This window comes from the organism of the source record quoted next, unplaced genomic scaffold, assembly GCF_019419815.1.
Source record: "Pyrus x bretschneideri cultivar Hongxiangsu unplaced genomic scaffold, Pyrus_bretschneideri_v1 Contig53, whole genome shotgun sequence".
Taxonomy (NCBI): domain Eukaryota; kingdom Viridiplantae; phylum Streptophyta; class Magnoliopsida; order Rosales; family Rosaceae; genus Pyrus; species Pyrus x bretschneideri.
In genome coordinates, this window is record NW_025999791.1 from 2,554,373 (window position 1) to 2,576,784 (window position 22,412).

Here is a 22,412-nt window from a genome sequence, read left to right on the forward strand (position 1 = left end):
TTCTTTACTTTCTTTAGTAAAGCCCTTAAATTTTGTGTTGGATGGTATTCATGGGGATAGTTGTGTTCGAGTAACGTATATACATTTATAACTCTATTTCTGACACCAAACCTAAACTCGTTTCTCATGTTACAAAGCCCAAATAAAATTTGATTTCATGAGATGCTAAGTTGAACACCCTAGAATTGTTTTGATCGAATACAACTTAATAGAATGAAGTAGAGTGTTAAAATGACAGAAATAACCATGAACACAAGTCATGTGCGAGGCACATGACTTATTTTGGATGAAAAACTTAACAGAGTTATGGTGACATGACAAATTGATGATTTCGGAAAGTTAGTATGACAAATTGTTTAAAATTTTAGTTCATATGACAAATTGAAAAATTGGTACAAATTCATATGACATTTCAAAAAATTTCCCTTTAGTTTAACAAACAATCTAAGTAAAAAGAACAAAAATAAAAGGAATAAAATTTGAAGTAAAAAATAACATGTAAAAGGGCAAATTATCAAATGCGTGAGTGTGTGACAAGAGGCTAGTAACCATATAATTTGAAAGAATCAACTTGATCATATTACAATTCGACAATAACATAAATATTTTGTAACATTCTCAACGCATATATATTAGGCAAATATCTTATGTTGCTAGACAATCTAGTAAAAGAACATTCTGCTATTTGCTAAACAATTTTGGCACAAACAATTTTATAGAAAAATGATAAACGCACATCATTTTTTTCAACTACACATCTATGTTTAGCCATGTCAATTGTTTCTGTTTTATTTATTCAATTTGATTGCCCGAAATGAAGATGAATGTTTAAGAGGCTAAAGAAGATGAATGTATATCACTACATGTACGTATCAAACAAGAGTTTAAAGGCTTGGGGGCCAAGGCAACTCCTGCAATGAAGGAAAACAAGTCACTTGGCATGGGTTTCCTAAAGGTCGAAATAATGTGGAGGAAAACTTACATGTCACGGATCGTATGCACCCTTCGTGGAGGGGAACTTACTTGTCAAGGGTGTGTATTATCGTTGTTGTCGAAGTTATTTTTCGAAAACGCAAGACGTGACAAATAGATTTACTTTATTATTGTAGATTATTATTCCAGAATATCGTACATCCTTAAAGTCTCCTAAAGCAGTATACTATATCTTTAAGCATCATATAAGTTTTTCTCATGAGTAACATGTTACAGTTACAGTTCAGCCTCTTCCCACCTCTTAAAAATCTGTCTTCAACTGGTGTTGAAGCAACAGAACCGAAGCGCTTTTTGCTGCCTCGACTTCTTTGTTCTACTAGGGCGACTTTCTTGATCACCGTTGATCTCGGAGTTCATGCGGTCGGAACGATGAATAATATGATCCACAGCAGGTGTCTCTGTAGTTCCGTCTTTGGAGGAAAGCAATGCAACCTGGTTGCTGTCATGAGAAACCGAAAGTTCCTGCTCCAGGGAAGTAGGTAGTACTCTGTTAGGGTTAACATCCTTCGACAAGGAATTCGAACCTGCATTGCTGCAACGTAAGATGAATAAATAAAAACGTTAAACTTTTGGCTCCGAGATAAAATCAAGAGAGGAAGTAAAAGATTGATCATGGTGTCGTATTGTAATGCTAAATGAAGCGATAACATACGTTCAAGGATAAGTTTCTGAGCTAATTTTGACGTGTATTATTTGCACCGCCAAGAAGAAAGTATGATCAGTATTATTGACACAATTACCTGAAGTTGTGAATGACAGAGCTATTCCTCGCGGACTCGGGCTGAGTCGTCTTGACAACCTCTTGTTTAGATGCTTCAGGAACATGTTCACCACTTCCACAAACTCCACCTTCTAAAGATTTTGGGTTACCTACATTATTTTCCTTTGGCGGGATTCCATTGGTGAAGCCAGAAGAGGACCGCATTTGAGCATTCAATCTATTTTGCTGAACCTTATAAATTACCTTTTCTAATGTTCCTAGAGCTTGTTCCACTTCAGAACTGATCAAAACATTTCTCTTTCCATTTACATGATCCCCTTCAACAACTCTGTTGGGTGTTCGAACCTCAAATCGCCTGCTTTCTTCGCTCTTTACCTCCTCAATCTCATCAAATGAGTTTCCACCTATAACTTGTGCAACTTCTGGAGCAACTTCACTTGCAAGGTGAACTTGTGCATCATCTGGAGAAGCATTAATTGTAGGGTGATCATTATTGACTTTATGATCCACATCTACCAAATTCTCATCCGTCTTATCTTTTACCAGATGTTCTTCCGAGAGACTGAATGTATCATTATGTAGCTTCTTTTCTTCCAGAGCCTCATTTGATTTATTATGTGAAAAAAGAGCTTCACGTATATGAGAGTACAGCGGGCCACTCAAGGCCTTACTGTAATCTTCATTGCAGTTAAGCTTAGAAGACACTACCTGTAAGTTTGTAGGAGTGTTAGCATTGGAAAATGTGAAGAAACGTAAAAAAAATAGAATCCCATACATTAGAATGAAGGGATGCTTGCATGCAGTTTCGGCAGAACACCCAACATGCAACCTCAAGAAATTTCCCTACCCTCCCCTTCCTTTTCGAAATATCTCTTTTGAGTATATAATTTTTTGCACATGTCTACGTATCTTTAGCTGAATCGTTTTATACTAAATACGAAACATATAACCTTTTGGTAGAGTTTGAGACCATTGCCAATGAGCTGCCTCGAGATAAAATTTATAAGGGATGGCGGGATGAAATCCATCTTTATATCCGTATTTGATATTGTCCTACAATAATAGACGTTCTTCAAAGCTTTAATTACAAACCACGAACAAAGTCAACAGGTATTACATTCAAGTTGCCATAGCTTACCGAAAGTAACTTCTTTCATTGTTAACCTTCTGCAAAGCAAAGCCACCCACCATATCTATCCTTACAGCATCCTTTGCTCCAGCAGTAGCCTCATTGGTGGGACAATGAGCACCATCAATGCTTTCCAAGTCGGAGATCTGAGACGACATTTGCAATAAATCAGTTTATTCAGGTTTCTATTTTGGAATTACAGGAGTATTGGGATTATGGAAACCAAAACAGATATTGAAGCCAAATGATTATTTTGGTTACCAACCGATTTAAAGAGCACAACAATCAGATCATCTTGGAAGTACTCAAACATAAAATAGTGTACAGCTGCCTCCCTAGCTGAAAGTGGCCATGGAATTTTCATCCTTTCTTCCAAAAATATAAACAGAACTTAGCATTCCATATGGAAATATTCTCGGAAGTGAGAAATCAAATAAGAAATTTTTTAACACATGATGTAGTTTTATGTTTTATCTTAGACAAACCTCACTAAAGATATCTGTTCACCGATCCTGACCTTCTGCAAACATTTGCTAGAGAGGATTTTGAAAGTTGGAACTGTAGACTGAGGCCACCTGGAGGAAGTTAAAATAAACCTAATTATTGTCTAAATGAGTTAAATCCCTTCAGTACAGTCTTTTAGCTCCTTAACGACATTGTTGTTGCAAACTTGTAGCCCATTTCTCACAGAAAACAACTTTTTCAGTATAAATTCCATCAAGCAGACCATATCTCATTACAAAATATAAGCATAAATCAAGTGCACATGCAGTGATTGAAATGACTTACCATTTCTTGTAAAGGTCTGACTCCCACGAGATGCATAAACCTACAACAAAAGGAACCTTGTTTGTCTCAAATACACTCTTTTAAAGTTCAATATTTGTTAATGAGGCATATGAACTTTCAAGTATTTTGGTTTCACTTACAGACATCCACAGGCCCATCTACATAGCCTTCAGCAAGTAATGTATGAAAGGGACTGCCTTCAATTCCCTCACGATACATCACACGGAACTCTTCATTATCCTGTTTTAACTGTAAGCAAAAAAATATTTTGAACGTCAGTGTCACTGTCATCACACAGGGGTCACCACGCCTTGTTGATTAAAGAATAGAAAAACTTAATAATCATTAATATAAATGAAATAACATTTAATGACTACTGATCAACATCCCAATTGAATAAACCCCCTTAAAATTTCAAATATACTGATGTAAATGAATAGCATTAGATTTCAACAACAATAAAAACCATTTTTCAAACAAGCGAAGGTCAAAAATTAGAACTTTACAATGTTCATGACGATGTTAAGTTTTAGAAGTTGTGCGTATTGAAAAGAGAGAGTCAGAACCACTTTCCCCTTGTGCATGATAACAACGAAACTCAGCAGCCTTATTAAAGCGAAGAGAATTGATTCTACAGAAGCAAATTTATAGTTGAGGCCATGAGGGAGAGGCGCGCACATACACACACACACACATATATATAAGGGAAGGAGAAAAGTATTATAACTACGAAGACAGTTACAGAGCAAAGCAGGATTTGAAGAACATAATGCAGATTCGATAACATACTTTCCATTCGGGTTGGGTTGTGGTCTCACAGGTTTTCAATCCCTTGTCATTAACAAGGGAAGCACTCCTTAACATATCCAGTAAATTGGATACTTCAGCCGTCTTTTCTTCAACCATATTCTCATTGCATCCTACAGGAGCCATAAATATAAAATTCTTAAGCGTTCACATATTTCTTACACCGCTTTAAGACATCGGTGGTGCATGATTGTTGCCGGATTAAATATGTCAAACACAAAAAGGAATTTGTTAAGAACTAGCAACCTTCATTTTCATTTTCCAAAGAACGAATCAGCTGATTCTTGACAAGGGTTTTCAATGCTTCCTCATCACTTAGACTAGGAGATGCCAGTGTCCTGTCCAGCCTCTCCCTGTACTGAGTGATCTTTCGCGGTTTCTCCATCTTCGTATCCCCAAAAAACTGTGAAGATCCCTCGTTAAGAAAGTTATGCTACCAGTCAAGCCAGATATTCCCAATATTTTGCAAACTTCATTCCCTTAACACATAATTATTTATAAAAACAAAGATTAGAGTCTGTTATAATCAAGAAAAAGCTTCAAACATCACACGTGCCATAAAAAAAATAAAAAAAAGACACAATCAGTTAAACTTTCATTGAACAAACTGTCATATATTGAAATTTGTAAGCGTATTGAGCAACCAAAAACATTCAACTCCAATACTTCTTTTGAATATATTCCATATTGGGTATTCAGGTTCAATATCCATACCGCTTTTTCTTATTGCATAGAACAGTGTTCTCTCTCTCTTTCCCGGAGTTTAAATGAATTTAGTGTGGATTATCACTCGTATCAAAAAATTCCAATATTCACAACAACAACAAAAATTTAGTTTTGGGCAGATGGGATAAAAAATAAATAAAAAAAATAGAAAACACTAATTCGAGTGCCTACACATATAACAGCAGCAGAGATACCAAAAACGATAAAAACCCATAAGAAATTTCAGTCAAAAGTTTGAGACTTTAACTCACAGGAAGCTCTGTAACCAGTTGCAGTGACTGCCCAGTTCACAACTGTGAAGTCTGAAGAGAACCCAGAATTCGAATACTGAAATCTTGAGGATTTTGTGCAGATCTCAATGGAAAAGTAATGATTCCGAGCACTGAAAAAAGAGGCAAGGCCAGCTGATTTTTTTATACCCAGACGGATTTCAAACATGGAAAAAATAGGTCTTTGGGCGTAACGGATTGCAGACGCATAGCAGATAACTAAAAGTCTAAAACCACATGCTAAAATACATATCATAAATTAAAAATCATATTTGTTTTTCTTTTATAAGACGATACTGGGTAGAGGGGTTTTGATCCGTAACAATTTTATCGAATTTATTATCTTAAGAGGTCGTTTAGAATCCAAAATAATCGAAAGTGTTTTAAAAAAAATGTTTTTAGGTTCTAAAAGTATTTTAAATGTTATCAAGAAGAAGCATTAATTATGTGTCTTTTGTATACAGCACTTTAAGCGTTTTTTCAGAATTCACTTCTATTTTTACTAAGAATTAGTTTCAAAAATAATTTTATCAAAAGCATTTTCAACCATTTTAAAAGCACTTTTAGACAAACTAAGAAAGTAAAAAGTGAATTAGGGGAGACAAACAAGAGTAGTAGATAAAAGGAGAAAAGAAATAAATGGTTACATATATGGTTGAACTATTTTAGAGATTGTCGCATCACATTCACATCTAAATATACTCAGAGCTCGTCTACTTATTAGTAATGAAAATGAAAAGAAAGGGAATGGATTCCGTTCATGACTTCTTCCGCCTTTACTTATATATAACCAGTAATGAGATTACTTAAAACCCGTAATGAATTAACTCAATTTTAACAGTTTGATTAACTAGGGGGAGTTGTTAATCCAATTCTCTTTCCTCGCCTTTCCCATTCCAACGTGAACTGATTCCATAGTTTCTCATTGCTAATAAGTAAACGAGTCTTATAGTGGTTTTTTTTTTATTTTTTTGTCAGTTCACCTAAATAGAGCAAACTATTTGGTATATATTTAAAAAAATTGTTATTAACACTTTAAAAAAAAAAAGTTCATCCTTTACAAGTATATTCTTCCTTCAAATATTAAATTTTTGCAGTGAAAAATAATAATTTTAAAATGCAGTAACAATTATCAATATTTATGTCAATATTCAAAATCCGTGGGGTACGATGCATAAAATACACTTGACATGATGGTGATTATACCAAAAGCCAAGAGGGTGCTTGACACGTTGATTTATTCGTAACTAGTTATGGACGTAAGCCATTCATTGACGTGGCGGTCAGGTGCGGTTGGAAGGAATAGGAAGCCACTACTAGATTCGCGCCCCTACGCGCAATTGAAGCAAACTATGGCTGTATTCAATTGGAACATTTCGAATTGCTTACTAGTTAAGTTAGGTTGATCGATTGATGATTTTCATTTTCATTTGAAAGTGAGAAATTTTAGGTTCGAATTTTATAGATGACGAATTCGATACTAGATTATGTTACTCATTGTGTGGCTTAACCGAAATCTTATTCCCCTTAATGTAAAATATCAATGTATTAAAAACAAAATCATTGGGTAATATCGTATTTTTATCGTATAAATTTGATAATTTTAAATTGTGTACTTTTTTAATTGTTATTTCATTATCATTTAAAAAAATTATTTAGTTATTAATGTTTTAAATAAGTTGGCAGTTCATTATAAATATGTAATTTGCTATCAATTTGTTGAATATCTTTATATGACCAAACAACATTTGGTTCAAATGATGTTTTGTGTAGAGGACATTCCAAATAAGATTCAGAAATTAAGCAATTTTGAGTATGGGGAACCTCAACTTTTTTTCATGATATAGGAGCAAGTTGTCCTATGGAGGAAGTCCAAAGGTGACACATGCTCCACATTACTCCTGTCTGCATTGTCTAGACATTTGACTTGAAAATCGCCACACGCGGGTCGTGTTAAAAATAAATCTCACATTAATGAGGAAAATAATTTTACATCTACAATAAACATACATTGTTCGCAAGAGCGGAATATGAGGCGAAGATAAATATTATCTTAAACTCTATTGAACATGTTATTGTATTGCGGAAGAAATACATCATTGTATCGTTGATGATGTTCTTATTTAATAAAATATCGAAATCTAAGGGCCTCAACATGTTGGAATAGAATGTTGTGAATCAGGTGACGTTCTTACCTAATACGCGTGAATGTTTCCAGGTGTGTACATAAAACCAAAAGAATGAAGTCGTTGTGAGTCGGTGAGGGGAAAAAAAAACACAAAACAGATGGATTTTTCGAAAATTATTCCATATGTCGGATAGAATAAAAAATTTGGTTGTTGAGCATGTGAAAGGAATCACTGGATAAATTAGATGAAAAGAATATGTAAAATATTTGAGGATATGGGCACTCACATTTCTTATATGCTTGGTTGTGTCCTCTTTTTTTTTTTTTTTTGGTAAACTAGTTGTGTCCTCCTTTTGATAAGAATAAAGAAAGCATCGAAAATGAAAGAAATGAGACGTGATATCCGTGCACTATTTTTCTTTTCCTGCACGTACCAAATGAGAATTGAGGGACAGAAATATATAAACTGTGGTGTGCAAACCTCTCGGGATGCCATGGTCAAAATATTTTAGCAGCCTAAGCTTTTTTGTTATTATTTCCTGAGGAGTTGTAAGGCTGAAAGTGAATCACGAAAGAAGGAAAAGAATAAAAAAAAAAAAAAAAAGAGAATTTAGTCGGAAGGAAAGGAGCAGTGTCAGAAGAAAATGGTGGACAAGGTTATGTTGAGACAGTCTTGGTGGGGAAAGGAGCAATGTAATAAGGAGATGGTGGAGCTGGTTTGAAAATTTAGTTGTGGTGCCGGGCGGCACGGTGATGGTGATGGCAGCTGTGGAGTCGTAGCAGTTCTGTCTACGGAGGGGGAAATAGAGACGGAGATGGTGTAAACATGATGATTGTGATGTAATTTGTGAGAAAGAAAGATGTGATCCTAAAAAAATTGACTGGTCACAGACTATGGACCAATTCTTCCTTGAACTAATGTTGGATGAAGTGCACAAAGGGAATAAGGTTGGTCGCACTTTCAAGAATAAATCATGGATTACCATGATCACATGCTGTAATGAGAAATTCGGGTTTCAGCATGGTAGGGCGGTATTGAAAATTTGGTACACTGTCAGCATGGTAGGGCGGTATTGAAAAATCGGTACAAAGTGTTCAGGAAACATTACAGTAGCGTTAGCATCCTGCTTGATGAAAAGGGTTTTACTAGGGACGAAACACAACAGAAGGTGGTGGCTGATGATCCGGTCTGGGACAAGTATGTCGAGGTATATTTGAATTGTTCTTGATTAGTAATTTAATGGAGACATTCTATTGCTCGTACCTTACTTTGTTATAAATGCAGGCACATCCCAGTTTCCACATGTACAGAAATAAAGTTATGTCATATTATTCTGATGTGTGTATCATATGTGGAAATGACACTAGATTTTTGAAAAAGTTCCATCAAGCCGCAGTCGAGCTCTTTACAAGGGAACCAGTGCCAAGAAAATTGATGGAGATGTTCAGAAGAAGTCAATGGGTTCAAGTGATGTCAAGAATTTTTCAGATCAAAAGGAAAGGCACCGTCCTGTAAGCACACAAACCTTACAACTGTCTAAGAAACCAACGGATGGAGTTGCGGCCAATGCTCTAGGACATATGGCAGTTGCAGAGTCACCGTTGAAGAAACTGAAGAAAGAGGCATCTGTATCCGTAGAGAAATTTACTGATGTCCTAAATGCTATTGACATTTTGGAGGATGAGAAGAGAGCCAGGATATTTTTAGCATTGCACCCCGCTCTGCGAAAGAAGTGGTTGATGAGAAAGCTTCGTCCACTGTGATCCATCTTTCTTCCTCCTCCCATTACCTTCACAAGGTATAGTTTTGTATCTCGTAAGTCGTAAGTTGGGCACATTGAACAATGCTAGCAATATTTGTAGAAAGGGCTCCTTGCTAGACAATTATACTTGCTTTTTCTTCAAGTAAAAGTCGTGAATCAAACAAAATCCTAATCTCTATGCTAGTACTGTCAAATTTTTTTCTTCCGCAATTCCATTCCCTTGCGTCCTTTCAGTGTGTCCTTGGGACGAATTCTTTTCCATTGTGATGGGTACACAGACTCGGAAGAGGCCTATCCACAAATGTGAATATTAGCAGAGGGCGTGGGGGAGGAGTTTTCTCTGAAGTCCAATGAACACAAAAACATCATGCAGCGTAATTATACCACCAAAAAAATCTTCTAACAAAGTAGCCACACAGGCCTTGGTGCAGCCCGTTGTTTACAAGGTCGGAAATAGCATATTTTTTGCCATGTGGCAGACATTTGGCAGCCACATGGCATATATGTGGCAGACACGTCAGCACTTAACGGATCAATGGATGAAAAATGTAACTGAGGTATTATTTTGAAATAAAATAGTACTTAAGGTATGAAAGTGAAATGTTTTGAAGATGTTGTAAGGAATTGAAATAGACCCCAAACCTAAGGTATGAAAATGTAATTTACCCTAAATTAAAATCATAACGTTTAACTTGAATCTATCATCATATTCATGAGAGTTTAAACTCGGAATCCATAATGTAGAAAATATGATAGAAACTTATCACCCAATGGTTGTAAGAGCATAGAACATTTTGGTCATCGTCCGTTAAAATTGGTAGAAATAATCTGTAATTTTACAAATTATTGCACTAGTTGTCCTTCCGTATATTAAATTATCAAGTTAACAATTATTCATTTACGGGAACTCGGTAACTTTGGTCATAGGGCGCCATATTGATGTCAAGCAGGTCATTTTATTAACAATGTTAAGATTTTATTTGGTACTTATAAAAAAAAGTCCTTATTTATTGGTCCTATTGTACTTGTTAATTTATGCGATACCGATATTACGTTCATGCATGTAAGCGGAAAATCAATCAACTAAGAATAATTAAAAAAAAAACAAACGTTAATTTATATTTTTACGACGAATAAGCAAAACATATACCAAAAAAGAACATCGTGTAAACTTCATTAACTGATTAGTAAAAGAAAAGCACACCCGGAAGAGATCATATATTGGTTTTTTATTTGATTCATAATTATATTTGCACATACAAAATTCACACGCTTTCTAAGAATTGGCTACAATAATAGAGGAATCTAATATTGTATATGAATTATAATGCGCATCAAGTAGTATATCAATTTTGTGTGTCTTACAAATACTCTCGGCCTGTATTCGCATGTATAAAGACAAAGCGAAGTTCTTTTTTGGTGTTGGAATTGCCCGAGAATTCGACTGCCATAATATTATTACTATCTGTGGGATCCCAAGGTAAGATTGTGAATAGGGTTTTACATGTACATGCAATTTCTTACTTAATCCCTTAATCTAGTTAGTTTACAAAAGATTAAATACTCTATATATGCAGTAAAAAGAATCAAACGTTTAATAACGACACTTGCACAAAAGGTAACCCTAGTCAATGAAAGCTCTCCTTTTCTTCCTTGAGACAATAAATGTAGAACTCGATACAATTGTAACAAAATAAGTAATACATCACAACGCATGGTCTCACATCAAATAATGCCTCACAACCAATTTACGCATTTCCATCTCATCCAATTGCGTAATTACTTTAGCCTTCAATTTGTCTAATGAACTCTTGAACTGCTTCAGTTCATCCAACTTCTTCACAGTCTCGATTGGCTGGTCCCACCAAAATTTGCTCGCCTCGTCCTCCTCCATCTCCTCTGTGTCTTTTTCAAGATCTAAGACAAGATTTTCAAGATCTATGCTCGTTTTGGACACCATACAAGATTCTATTGAATTGGACTCGTTTATACTGCTGTCTGTATCATGATCTTCATCCTCAGAACTAGCATGCATGGAGATGTATTGGCGGCCATGCAAGGCATTGTTTACGCGTTCAAGGCGAGAGAGAACAGAATCCGCCGATGGGTGGCCAAAGACGTACAGCCTGCCACACGGAGAGAAAACAATGACGGCCACCTCAGCGCCACACAGACCGCTGAGTTGACAAGCCTTCCTGAAAAGACCGCCCCTCCGCTTCGAAAACGAGACCAGCAGGGAATTTGGTTTCTCTATTTTCTTGATAACAAGTTTTCTTTGAACAGATTTTTTATTTGGAAGAGCGGTACTAATAATGCCTGGCATATCTCTAGCAAAAATGGAGCGAGTTTATGGAGTTTGCGATCTACAGTAGATTTGTGCTTGTAGAAGAGGATATAAAGGAAGAGATTATAGAGCCCTAGAGTGGGATATATATAGACACACATTATGAACAGAAAATAAGTCGGTGAAAACATCTAATTGATTAGGCAGTTAACCCTTTCCCAAGGTTTCGTCATCCGTTTCTAAATCCAAATCTTTTCTTCTCTTATCACGCGTTCTCCAGATTTCAAGATGTGGAAAGACAAACTCGTAAACACGATTTGATTGTTCGGAGAAAAAAAAAAAAAAAAAAAAAAAACGATTTTGTTTGGTTTGTGTTTGCTACAAGTTAGGAAACACGATTAATTTCGACGTACTCAGTTCACGGTCATATAATGTTATTATTTTACTTAAAATATAATATATGTACTTATTTTTCATTCATACACTTTAGAAGTGGAACATAGGAACTTTGCTGCCCACTCATATTTAACGTGCAATAGTAACAACTCGTGGCGGCGGTTGCGAAGTCAAGTTTTGCCGAGGGGAGGGGCGAAATTCAAAAGTGTGCAAGGTTCAATCGAAGCGGTTGCTTTCACAATGGGGAGTGCAAAGTTTTGAGTCAATATTCATAACAAAAAACAGTCTCTTCACCAAAGCAGTTGTAAGCGGTAATATCAAAGCCATGTAAGAAGCTCAAATTGGTTAGGTTTAGATTCTAAAAAAACGTTAGGCGCTAGTCATGCAGCGGACTGGGGCCTAGTAGCTAGGCGCCTATGTGAGATTTAGGCAGGAGCCTAGATGAATTTAAATAAATTTCTTTTATCATAAAATAAGCATTAAACAATATTTACATTATTTTTAAAAAATTAATACAATATTTATAGATAATGTGAGAGTTTAAGATAAATACGCTGGGGGTCTTATAAAGAGGGGAAAAAAATACATACAAGAATAATATATAAAATAAAAATAAAAATAAAAATAAAAAGAAGAGAGAAATGGGTTAACAAACCACAAAAAATGGTGGGTCAGAAAAGCAAAAAAAAAAAAACAGAGGACAATATTTGAGTACTGACTAGTCAGTACTCAATTTACTCACTATAACAAGTGGCCTAATAACATTATAACATCTGTCTATTTAATATTTTCCCAAACCTTTTGCTATGTTCAAGCTAAAAAAAAAAATTAGATAAAAATACCGTTGAAATATTAAATGATAAATTACAACTTTTTATTCATAATCTTTATACAAACAACAATTTAGTTTAACCATTTTCTATCATTTTTAATAAGATCATTAATTCCTTGCAATTGAGAAAGTTATTTCTCAAACACATAGAATAAATATAAATATCAAATTAATCATGAAATGCCTAATTAAGTCAAACTTGAAGTGTCGATAGGTACGTGAAGTTTGGGGAAGAGATTGACGATGTGCTGATGATGGTGGACTTCGGTTGGGTGGTGTGCTGATGATGGTGGGATTTAGGAAATGGAGGATTATGGAGTTAATTTGGGTGGGGTGGACTTTCTTAGAAGTCAAGCCTTTTTGTTTTTTTAATAAAAAATGATAAGGCTATCAGCCTCCCACATGACCTAGATGGCGGAAATTTTTTTCAATGTGATCGGAACATAAGATGGTATATCACGTGTCATTATACAAATAGTAGGATATGTGTGTTAAAAAATTAAACTTTTTAAAAACTCAAGTGTACTATGTTGATGCACAAAATTGGGTTAATCTTGGACTAACGTAAATCCAACCGTAAATCACACAAAAGCACAAGAACACAAAGATATATCGTGGTTCACCTCAAGTTGGACTACGTCCACATTGGTGTCGATCCAGTTTCATTATGTAAATTGAGGGTTACAATATGGAGGCTAGGGTCTGCTCTCTTTGTTATATCCATTAAAGTGAGATGAAGGATCCCTTTTATAGAATAAGGGTTCCCTTCACCTCCTACATGCTTCATGGGCTAGGTCGTGAGGCCCAAATACTAGGGCCCAATATATGGTACAACAGGAGTCCCCCAAGTCTTCAGTCAAGAAAGTCTTTTGGCTGGAGATTTCAAATCCAATCTATGTGCGGGCCGAAGTGACTAGATCTCGTCTAAAACCAGTGCTCAACATGAGGCGATGTTCAACGTGAAGCAAAACTCAGCTAGAGGTAGCACACGTTTCGAGGTTGCTTGACTAGAGGCAATGCTCACGGTGAGGCGGTTGCTTGGCTGGAGGCAGTGCTAGTTGCGAGGCGGCTCGGCTCGTGGCGTTTCTCATTGTGAGTATGCACTCGACGTTAGCTTTTACTCATTATGAGTTAACTCTCGATCGTTTGGTCACTTTTAGGCCGTTCCCCCTATTAACTCCGGCCACGACTGGGCCTCGAATTGGTATAATCATCTTCCCCACATTTCTAGCTTCATGTTGGTTTTAAAATCACTGAAAATGACTGAGATTTGAGCTCGTTAGAGCTCTGGAAGTTGAAGGTTCAACTTGAAAAATGCAAACCTTCGCAATGAAGATAAGTACAGCCATACTTGCAGGCACGTGGCGCGCGTGAACACGTGTTGATGGTCGAAGGGTGCAGCGCGTGGCTACCTATGCAGCTACCTTGCAGCGGCGCTGGGAGGAACTCGAGATCCTTCTTAGGTTCCTCGACATGACGGACCCGAATCCGCCCTCCGTTTTTTGAAATTTCGTCGTTTGGTTATATTTTCGTTAAGGGCAGCCACTTGGTTGTTATATGATTCGATGATCCAACCATTGGATCATCACCAAACTTTAATACATTATATTACGTAATATTTGAGGACATTAGAAACATACAGATCGGAAATCCGACTTACGAATCTTCCTGAATTGGATTTGTAAGCTCGTAAAATAAAACGTTGGCCGCCACTTGAATTTGCAATTGACGGAGATCCAACCGTTGGATCGTAATGAAATTTTAATATGATGTTCTAGAAGAATAATGTGCCTCTTTGGAAGTTTTGGATAGGAAATCTAAGTTGTGGATCCTCCAAATCGAGTTACGTAGTGTTGTGGACCCTACAGTCAACCTTTGACCAACGGTTGACTTTTGGTCAATGGGTTTAAAATCATTCTAGAACGTCTTTGGAGATGTGTTTTATGTAAGTTATGTGTTATATCGATAAGAATTCTGAGATGTGATTTGATAATTGTTCTAGGCGACGATTGTTCGTGACACCTCGATATTCATGCTAGGGTGTTGTAGCGCGGACTTCAGGTGAGTGTCTTTTCCTTTTTATAGTATATATATGATTGATAGTTCCCATTTATGCATTTGAAAAAGAATTTCTTACGTATGCCTGGATTAGACTAAAGTTTATAAGAATTAGTGAAATGACGAAATTTATAAAATATGCTACATCCTACAGGATGCACAGGTATGCTTATAATCTTTGATGCCATAATTATATCTACGGCTATGAACGTTATTATGTTGATTAGAATTATTGAATCATTATGGCATGCTTATATTCATGTAGTCTGCTCATCATTGTTGCATCCTAGTGTTAGTGCTCGCCCCGAGCTAGGGCCAGTCCTTCACGTGTATGTTCACCTCCTGCACCGCACGCTCGCCTTGGATCCAAGTAGGTGCCAGTCCTGTCGTACATGTCGCATTAGGCAACTCCGACTCGTAGGTGACTGCGATTATCGCCAATTTTCATGTGATCGTAGCACTATAGCGTATATTATGATTACACCCTGTCATGTCATACAGGTCGCATTAGGCGACTCCAACTCGTGTGCGAGCATAGATTGATGAGCAATAGGTGAAATCGTACAGGTTGCATTAGGTAACTCTAACTGGTGTGCTAGCATAGGTTGTTGAGCACCTGATTTTACTTATATCCCTATTGAGATTTTGGGATGTCATGCCTTATTTACGTTTTTTAGGCTACGGTAAGTATTTCATACTATACGTAGTATGTATATTTTGAAAACTATACATGTTTTACGGTGATGGGTTATAACTTTTCAAAGGTTTTTTATTAAAACTTTATTTTCAGGCCCACTCACCCTTATTTTTCGCCCCTCTAGGTTTTAGTAGCTGAGCTTTCATATCGACGAGGATTCTTGGCAAATCTTAGGGTAGACGGTTACCTTCGATGATATAATTTCTCACCCTATTTTACTGTACTGTATTTATGCTCTGTCATCATGTGTGAATGCTCACCGTGCACTCTTGTATTTAGACACTTTTAGGTTTAAATTTATTTACATATTCCACCACATTACACTTTATGGCTTTATCACCTTCCAGGTGTCGGCCAACACAGTTCGATTCGGAGTCTAAGTGGACATTCCGGGTTAGGGTGTGAAAATTTTCGTTAGCATTAAGGAAATCTTTATAATGTATTAGGAAACGGATTTAGTGGAATATTTAAGCCAAAAAGTAAAAAAATAAGTGAAAAATATAAAGATATTAAAATTTATATTTAGTGTACATTTTTTTTTTTAAATTCAAGATGTTAAAATGTATATTTAGTGTATATTAGATTTTACACGAAAAAATATATTTTGAAGAATATAAATATGATAATTTGTTGTAGTGATATGAGAAATATAAAAAAAATTGTACAAAAATAGTTGAAATGCTCAAGGGTGCCAGAAAGTAGATTAGCATTATTGCTACAATTTGGTTAGGGAATTGTTATTCGCACTCCAAAAATCTCATTTTGCACTCCAAACTTTCTATAATTAGAAAGAAAATTACCCTTATGAGGAATGTAGAATAAGATTTTTGAAATGCTAATAACAATTCTCTTAGTTAAAGTATTTTATTATTATTTTTTTCTTTCCCGAAAAGCTTCGGCTCAGCCTCCAGAAGTCCAGTAAAAACACGGCCAAATGGGTCAGTTATTTAGGTTTGCCGCGGCAACTGAGCTTTGAAACTCTTCACACTTTGACACTTTGCGGTGGCCGTCGCGGTTGAAACGAGGCTGAGGTAGGTGGTGGCGCACAAAGAACTCAACTTTCAGATATCCCAACCTCCGATTCTCCCCCAAATGCCCAAATCCACTAACAAATGTCAGTATTTTCCTCCATTTTTGTAGGTAGTAAGCAAATCTCTTTTGCAGCCATGGCGGCTTGGCAGAGGCATCTGCAATCAGCTATCCGTCAAATTGGAAAAAGGGTTGAATGTAGTTACAACCCTCGAGCCAATTTCTGTTCTTCTTCCTCTTCTCGTTTAGAGGGTCAGTAGCTCTTCGAAACCTCCAATTTTCTCACTTGGTGTTTTGGGAAATTGTTGAATATCAGAATCTTAATGTTGCAGGTCTCTTGCCTTATTTCCAAACTCTTTGCAAACCATCTTCTCCAACCATTTCAAGGCCCCTTCATCAATATTTTCAGCACTTGGTAATTCTCAAATTTACATATATATTTATATATAATACACACACATGTGTGTGTGTATATATATATAATGTATATATATTTATATTTGTGTTTTCATCTTACAGGGAATTTCTAGTTCGAGAAACTTGAGAGCTGAGGAAACACCTCTTCCATCTCCATTGACTCCTGTTTTGGCATCAAATACTGCGACGAATGAGGAGCACAAGCAGAAATCGCTCACTAAACCTGCTAAAGTTCAAGCCATCTTAAAGGGAATAAAGCAGGTAATGAAATTGCACTCTTGTTATATCGTTATAAGGGTTTGTAATGGATTATATGCTTTGTTCGGATTCAGTTTTTTAGGTATATCGGGCCATGAAGCACATTTTCTGAATTAATGTTCCTTTGCTATCCAATAGGCAAATTTAGTATTAGGGTATTGATCTCTGTGTTCTACCAAATTTACCTTAGGATGGACAACTAATGGCGTAGAGAGGGCCAGGGGTTGAACAAGTTCCTTTACACTAGTCATTTTGCTGATTATGTGGGTGTGTGTGATGCATTTAGGAAAAGACAGTACTGAAAACAGTAGTCTAGCAGTTCCTTTACACTTGTCTTTATGTTGAAACGGACGTATATTCGTTTCCAATCATCTTGGATGCTAAATTGCTAATAGTCCTAAAAGTTGGATTTAATCTTGGATAGTTTATGTTCTTGCAGTTTAGACATTAAAGTGAATGATCTCGGGTCGCATAAATGACTGCTCTATACTTTATGTTATTTCATGTTCTACCCCTTATTGTTAATGTACCTTTATTGATTTTAGCTCACTCATTTGTTACTCTCAGAGCCCTAAGAAGGTCAACTTGGTTGCTGCACTGGTACGTGGTATGCGCGTTGAAGATGCATTGTTGCAGTTGCAAGTGACAGTAAAGCGAGCTTCAAAAACTGTGTACCAGGTGATACAGCCACTTAGCGTTTTGTTGAGCTATTTTAATTAGAACAGTTTTATGACACACACACACACATATATATATACAATGTGTGTGTGTATAGGGGTGTGATATCCACACACCCCCTTTTACTTCTTACACATCCTTCTAATTTTTGGCCATTGGATCGGGTGAATTGAAGAAGATCAAGGGGCAGAAATCAACAAGGGGTGTGTGGATAGCACACCCCATATATATAAATATATGTTAGCTATGCTTTGCTATGTAGAAACATCTGTGTTGAAGTCAAGTGAATTAGCATTTAAGGTGATTTACTATTATTATTTTGATTCACGCATCTACAAAATGCCTCTGAGTAGAGTCTGGAAGTAGAAGTATTTGTTTTATTAGTTTTAAGCTGGTAAGCTGCCTGTATGCTTCATTGTGAGTTGTGAGAGCGGCATACTCACATGAAAAAAAATATGTATATACTCCAGAATGTGAACATTAAATAAGAAACTACTACTTGCAGGTCATTCATTCAGCCCGAGCAAATGCAACTCATAATCATGGGTTGGATCCAGACCGTCTCCTTGTTGGTAAATACTGTAAACAAAGTTTAGTTTTTGTTATCTTTCTTTTTTGTTTTTCAGTTTTAACCTTCTTTGTTCTGCATTTTCTCCTTATTTGTAGCCGAGGCTTTTGTTGGAAAGGGATTCTTCAAAAAGAGGCTATCCTACCATGCTAAAGGCAAATGTGGAGTGAAAGTGAGACCAGAATGCCGCCTTACGGTCGTAGTGAGGGAGATTACCCCTGACGAGGAGGCAGAGATAGCCAAACTGAAGGTTAAGAATTTCATTAAGATGACTAAGCGCGAAAGAAAGCTTGTTCCTCACCAACTTATTGAGACAACTCCAATTTGGGGCCGCAAAGGCAGAAGTCGTGATCGTGAACAAAATGGTGAGGCTTCATGAGCAAAGCTTCCTTCCCTTGCATTCACATTCTAAAAGAAAGTTTTGAGACTCCTCCCCTGTCCTTGCATTTGGATCAAATTGTCATGTTGAATTGTGAAAGACGGAGTGCCACAGTAGGAGCAAACCTTGTTTCGTTTCTGGTAGAGGCTGCTCGCTCGCAGTTATTATTTTTTTCGCAGTCATTTCTTAGTCGGCTTTTGTTGAGAGAATAAAATTTTGAAGTTTAGAAGGAAATGCAGGATTCTCGTTTTACAGTGCTTTTTATTTTGTTTTCCTCGTAGTAACGCTTGTATTTATTCACATTGATACCGCATACACGGGAAGCATGTCGAAATACTCCAATCTGGAACCGCAAATCTTGGAGGATTTTAGCGTGCACACGAAAATATATCGTTTTAGATGCTGCTTACCAGTTGGCTAATTACATTCTATCAAACTAATCGGTACCTGTAAGCTGCCGGCTTATCGATGAAGAATTCTTCCCTGCTCTTCCCGGATGCTACAAACCTCACAAAACCGTTCACATGATCGTCAAGCGAGGGGTTGTTTATGACAGTTATGGGAACAATTTCTCCCTGTCGATCATATTCATGAAAGAAGCTGCACAGCGGTTGCTTGTTTAATAAAACCCAACAGTAGTATTAAACTGTGGTCCAAGCTAGGCGCTCGATGGATGAAAACTGAGTCCAACACCATGGAATGCTCTGCAGATCCAAACCCAAAACTACAGAACTGGGTTCAGAAACACAACCTCCCTACAAGAAGACTCATTCGCTTGTGAGAGTTTTGTTATCGACAAACCCTAGACATGGTTATGGAGAGCGTAACTCTCGATATAGCAACTGAACTACCAACAAATCTTGCTAACTGATCTAACTATTCCACTCATGACCAGCCCTCTCTGCAGCTGACCTATCTCTTGTTTGCTGCATAAGTAACGGGACTGACCCGTTGCTGCAATCTTGATGAAGAAATCCAATAAAAGAAAAGTTCACAGGTATTAAGTACAAAACCAAAGCAACCAAGATCAAACAATCACAGTAGTCAAAACGTGCACAATCACAAGATAAAACTGCAATGCCATTAATTAGTGATAGCACTGGTTCACGATATAGAACAAGGATCTGCGCCAAAATTTCGAACTGAAAGAAAACCACACTAAAAACCTGTGTCAGGAAGTCACAGGGGACGTAGATTGCCTATGTACGAGTAACTTGGTAAAATATTACTTTGGCGCATCAATACTTCTGTATCTAAAAATCTCGACACCCAGGTAGTCAAGAGGACCATGAACAGCGACATGCGGCTTCACAACTTTCACAGAGACAGCAGATATCTGGGATAATTTTTCAGAGTGGTAGACGCAACTTGTTGAGCCACGGACTCCAGAAGATTATGAGGAGGCCCTTCTACAACTTCCTTTACAATGCTGCGGTGTACATTTCAATAAATCAAAAGTGATCTCGTATTAGTTTGAGAAAATCTTAGATATTGGACGAGAATGTAGTTTAAATTTTTTTCTTTTGTGCACATAACTGCCTAGCTTTTGGGTTTGCATTTTGAAATATCTTTCAGTAATTGTTAGTAATTATATCATATTTATAAGACAAAAGAAACTGAACAAAAACAGATCTCAGGGTAGACTGATAACGAAGATAACTTTTCAAGGCCATTGCAAACTGAAGTGAACATTTCACTGGTAAAATGCACATGCTAGAATTGCAGCACTTAACTAGGACGTTATATGTCAGTATTCGAGGTAATGAAAAATGAAAAGGTGGTATTATGTTATTACTAACCGATAGATTTCGGTGTAACTAACGGTATCTGACAAGTGATCAGATTTACCAGCCTCCCGGAGATCCATCCAAGCATCAACATCTATCACAAACTTCTGACCCAACTTCCTTTCCTCTGGCTTCACCCCATGGAAACCATGGAACTTCAAACCCCTCAATATGAGCTTATCTCCCCCTCGTACTGCAGCATCTTCCAGTATTGTTCCTAATGAAAATCAACCATACTTAGCCATTAATGGCTGCCCAATAACACCAACCACTAAAGGAAAGACGCACAAAAAATGTTAATGTTCACAGTTCACTTGGAACATACACAAGGCCTAATAAAATTATTACTGAAATGATAACAAGAATCTATACAAATTGACTGTCATTATTTCATTGTTTTTATTCGAGCAGTATGCTAATTAATCTAATTTATACTACGGGGAACGGATTCGAACTTGGGTGCAGAGGGGGGATGCAAATTGACTGTCATTAGGAAAAACGACAACTTTCCTAGTACACTATCCCTCAACTCCTAATATAAGTTTCAATGGTAGTTAGAAGAAGCTTTTTGTGTTCATTTACACTTTATGACGGCCTCAATTGTCTAGGATTGAATTGGATTGGATAACTAAGTAGCTTGAATGAATGTTGAACAAAGAAATGTATGCCAACTTTGAAAACTTTGTACGAGTTGAATATCGAAGATGATATTAGTCATGAAGGGAACTTATCCTTTTAATCCCTACAATAGTAGGACGCCGAGGGATAAGTTACCTTCAGTGACTAGTTCATCTTCCACCTTTCAACCTGTGCAAAATTTGGAAGCGGGCATCTAATTCTTCATTCAACATACAAACAATCTAGTGAGTTATCCTATCCAATCTAATCCTCGGCACCAAACGAGGCCTATGCATTGGTGATGGGGTTGGGGTATCCAAAAGTTCCTATGGCCAACCAAGAAACATCTTCTTTTTTCTTTTCTTTTTGTAAATCCAGGAGGAACCCAGTAATGCTAACATGCTCATAACCACAAATGTTCAAAAACCCATTACCCATATCTCAAAATTTAGACCTTTTTCCATATCAAAATTACAAAAAAAAGCTTCTGGATTTTATTTAACTTTTTCGGAGAAGTAAGAAAAAGTAAGCAGAGTAGAGAAAGAGATAGAGAAGATGAGTTTACCAGAAGTGGGCGCAACCATTAAAGCTCTGTATTCGGCAGCTTTTGCTGAATGTTTCTTCAAGGGTGGTGCGTCGCGGGAGAATCTGCGTTTGGTGAGATATGTGTATGCGAGTAGAACCCAGAGTCTCAGAAAATCTGGAACTCTACACAAAACTCACGGATGGATACCGGATAGCGCGTGCTGTACCTGCACTTATATTAGCTACACCGTAATTATGGTCTATAACTCACCATTTTAATGGACTATATATAATAATAATAATAATACGTTACCTCCAAGTCTATTAAACTATCAAATAAACATTTCAACCACTAAATATGATCTCCTAATTATATATATTCACATGATAGGACCAAATAGTTGCTAGTTGAAATGGTGTTGCAAATTTCAAAATTAGTCCCCATCTTATAAAAATGAGAACTTTAACGAAAAACACTCGGTACTGTTCAGTTTAACGAAAAATTATATTTTTACACTAAAAGTCAAAGTTTTTAAATCATTTTCATTAATTTTTCTTATA

At 36.6% G+C, this 22,412-nt stretch overlaps 4 protein-coding genes and 1 pseudogene across 6 annotated transcripts; 2 read left to right on the forward strand and 3 right to left on the reverse strand.

Annotated features, from left to right (window-relative positions):
- Nucleotides 1-1,080: 1,080 nt before the first annotated feature.
- LOC103952726 lies at nt 1,081-5,751 on the reverse strand. Of its 3 annotated transcripts, none has more exons than XM_048570567.1 (11): nt 5,417-5,751; nt 4,686-4,842; nt 4,422-4,552; nt 3,773-3,881; nt 3,633-3,672; nt 3,329-3,418; nt 3,109-3,208; nt 2,853-2,989; nt 2,665-2,767; nt 1,734-2,422; nt 1,081-1,525 (listed from the first exon to the last, which is right to left on the reverse strand). In XM_048570567.1, the coding sequence occupies exons 2-11, from the start codon at nt 4,822-4,824 to the stop codon at nt 1,249-1,251; spliced, it is 1,815 nt and encodes a 604-aa protein (XP_048426524.1). In that variant the 5' UTR covers nt 4,825-4,842; nt 5,417-5,751; the 3' UTR covers nt 1,081-1,248. The 3 variants fall into 3 exon arrangements, with proteins under 3 accessions (XP_048426524.1, XP_048426523.1, XP_009362671.2); XM_048570566.1 differs by having other exon boundaries at nt 4,686-4,909; XM_009364396.3 differs by having other exon boundaries at nt 4,686-4,918.
- A 2,705-nt stretch (nt 5,752-8,456) lies between these two features.
- On the forward strand, nt 8,457-9,762 carry LOC103952729 (annotated as a pseudogene).
- A 1,283-nt stretch (nt 9,763-11,045) lies between these two features.
- LOC103952834 (agamous-like MADS-box protein AGL62) lies at nt 11,046-11,648 on the reverse strand. The gene has a single exon (XM_009364521.2). The coding sequence runs from the start codon at nt 11,646-11,648 to the stop codon at nt 11,046-11,048; it is 603 nt and encodes a 200-aa protein (XP_009362796.2).
- A 4,818-nt stretch (nt 11,649-16,466) lies between these two features.
- Nucleotides 16,467-19,178, forward strand: LOC108867621 (50S ribosomal protein L22, chloroplastic-like). The gene is made up of 7 exons (XM_018648803.2): nt 16,467-16,623; nt 16,733-16,873; nt 16,954-17,036; nt 17,141-17,299; nt 17,864-17,974; nt 18,480-18,546; nt 18,641-19,178. Exons 2-7 carry the CDS (start codon nt 16,759-16,761, stop codon nt 18,919-18,921), a joined length of 816 nt encoding a protein of 271 aa, XP_018504319.1. The 5' UTR covers nt 16,467-16,623; nt 16,733-16,758; the 3' UTR covers nt 18,922-19,178.
- Nucleotides 19,179-19,985: 807 nt separating this feature from the next.
- On the reverse strand, nt 19,986-22,107 carry LOC103952727 (dihydroneopterin aldolase 2-like). Its single transcript, XM_009364397.3, is given in 4 exon segments — nt 19,986-20,256; nt 20,259-20,350; nt 20,721-20,925; nt 21,892-22,107. Coding segments are annotated over 4 exon segments (426 nt in total). The 5' UTR covers nt 21,911-22,107; the 3' UTR covers nt 19,986-20,146.
- Nucleotides 22,108-22,412: the final 305 nt, after the last annotated feature.

Coding starts and splice junctions, on each gene's coding strand:
- LOC103952726 (XM_048570567.1), bottom strand. CDS start 4,824: ATGGAGAAACCGCGAAAGATCACTCAGTACAGGGAGAGGCTGGACAGG. Junction 2,990..3,108: donor TTGTTGTGCTCTTTAAATCG/GTTGGTAACCAA, acceptor ATGTCGTCTCAG/ATCTCCGACTTGGAAAGCAT. Junction 2,423..2,664: donor GTCTCAAACTCTACCAAAAG/GTTATATGTTTC, acceptor ACAAACTTACAG/GTAGTGTCTTCTAAGCTTAA.
- LOC103952834 (XM_009364521.2), bottom strand. CDS start 11,648: ATGCCAGGCATTATTAGTACCGCTCTTCCAAATAAAAAATCTGTTCAA.
- LOC108867621 (XM_018648803.2), top strand. CDS start 16,759: ATGGCGGCTTGGCAGAGGCATCTGCAATCAGCTATCCGTCAAATTGGA. Junction 17,037..17,140: donor ATCAATATTTTCAGCACTTG/GTAATTCTCAAA, acceptor TTCATCTTACAG/GGAATTTCTAGTTCGAGAAA. Junction 18,547..18,640: donor TCCAGACCGTCTCCTTGTTG/GTAAATACTGTA, acceptor CCTTATTTGTAG/CCGAGGCTTTTGTTGGAAAG.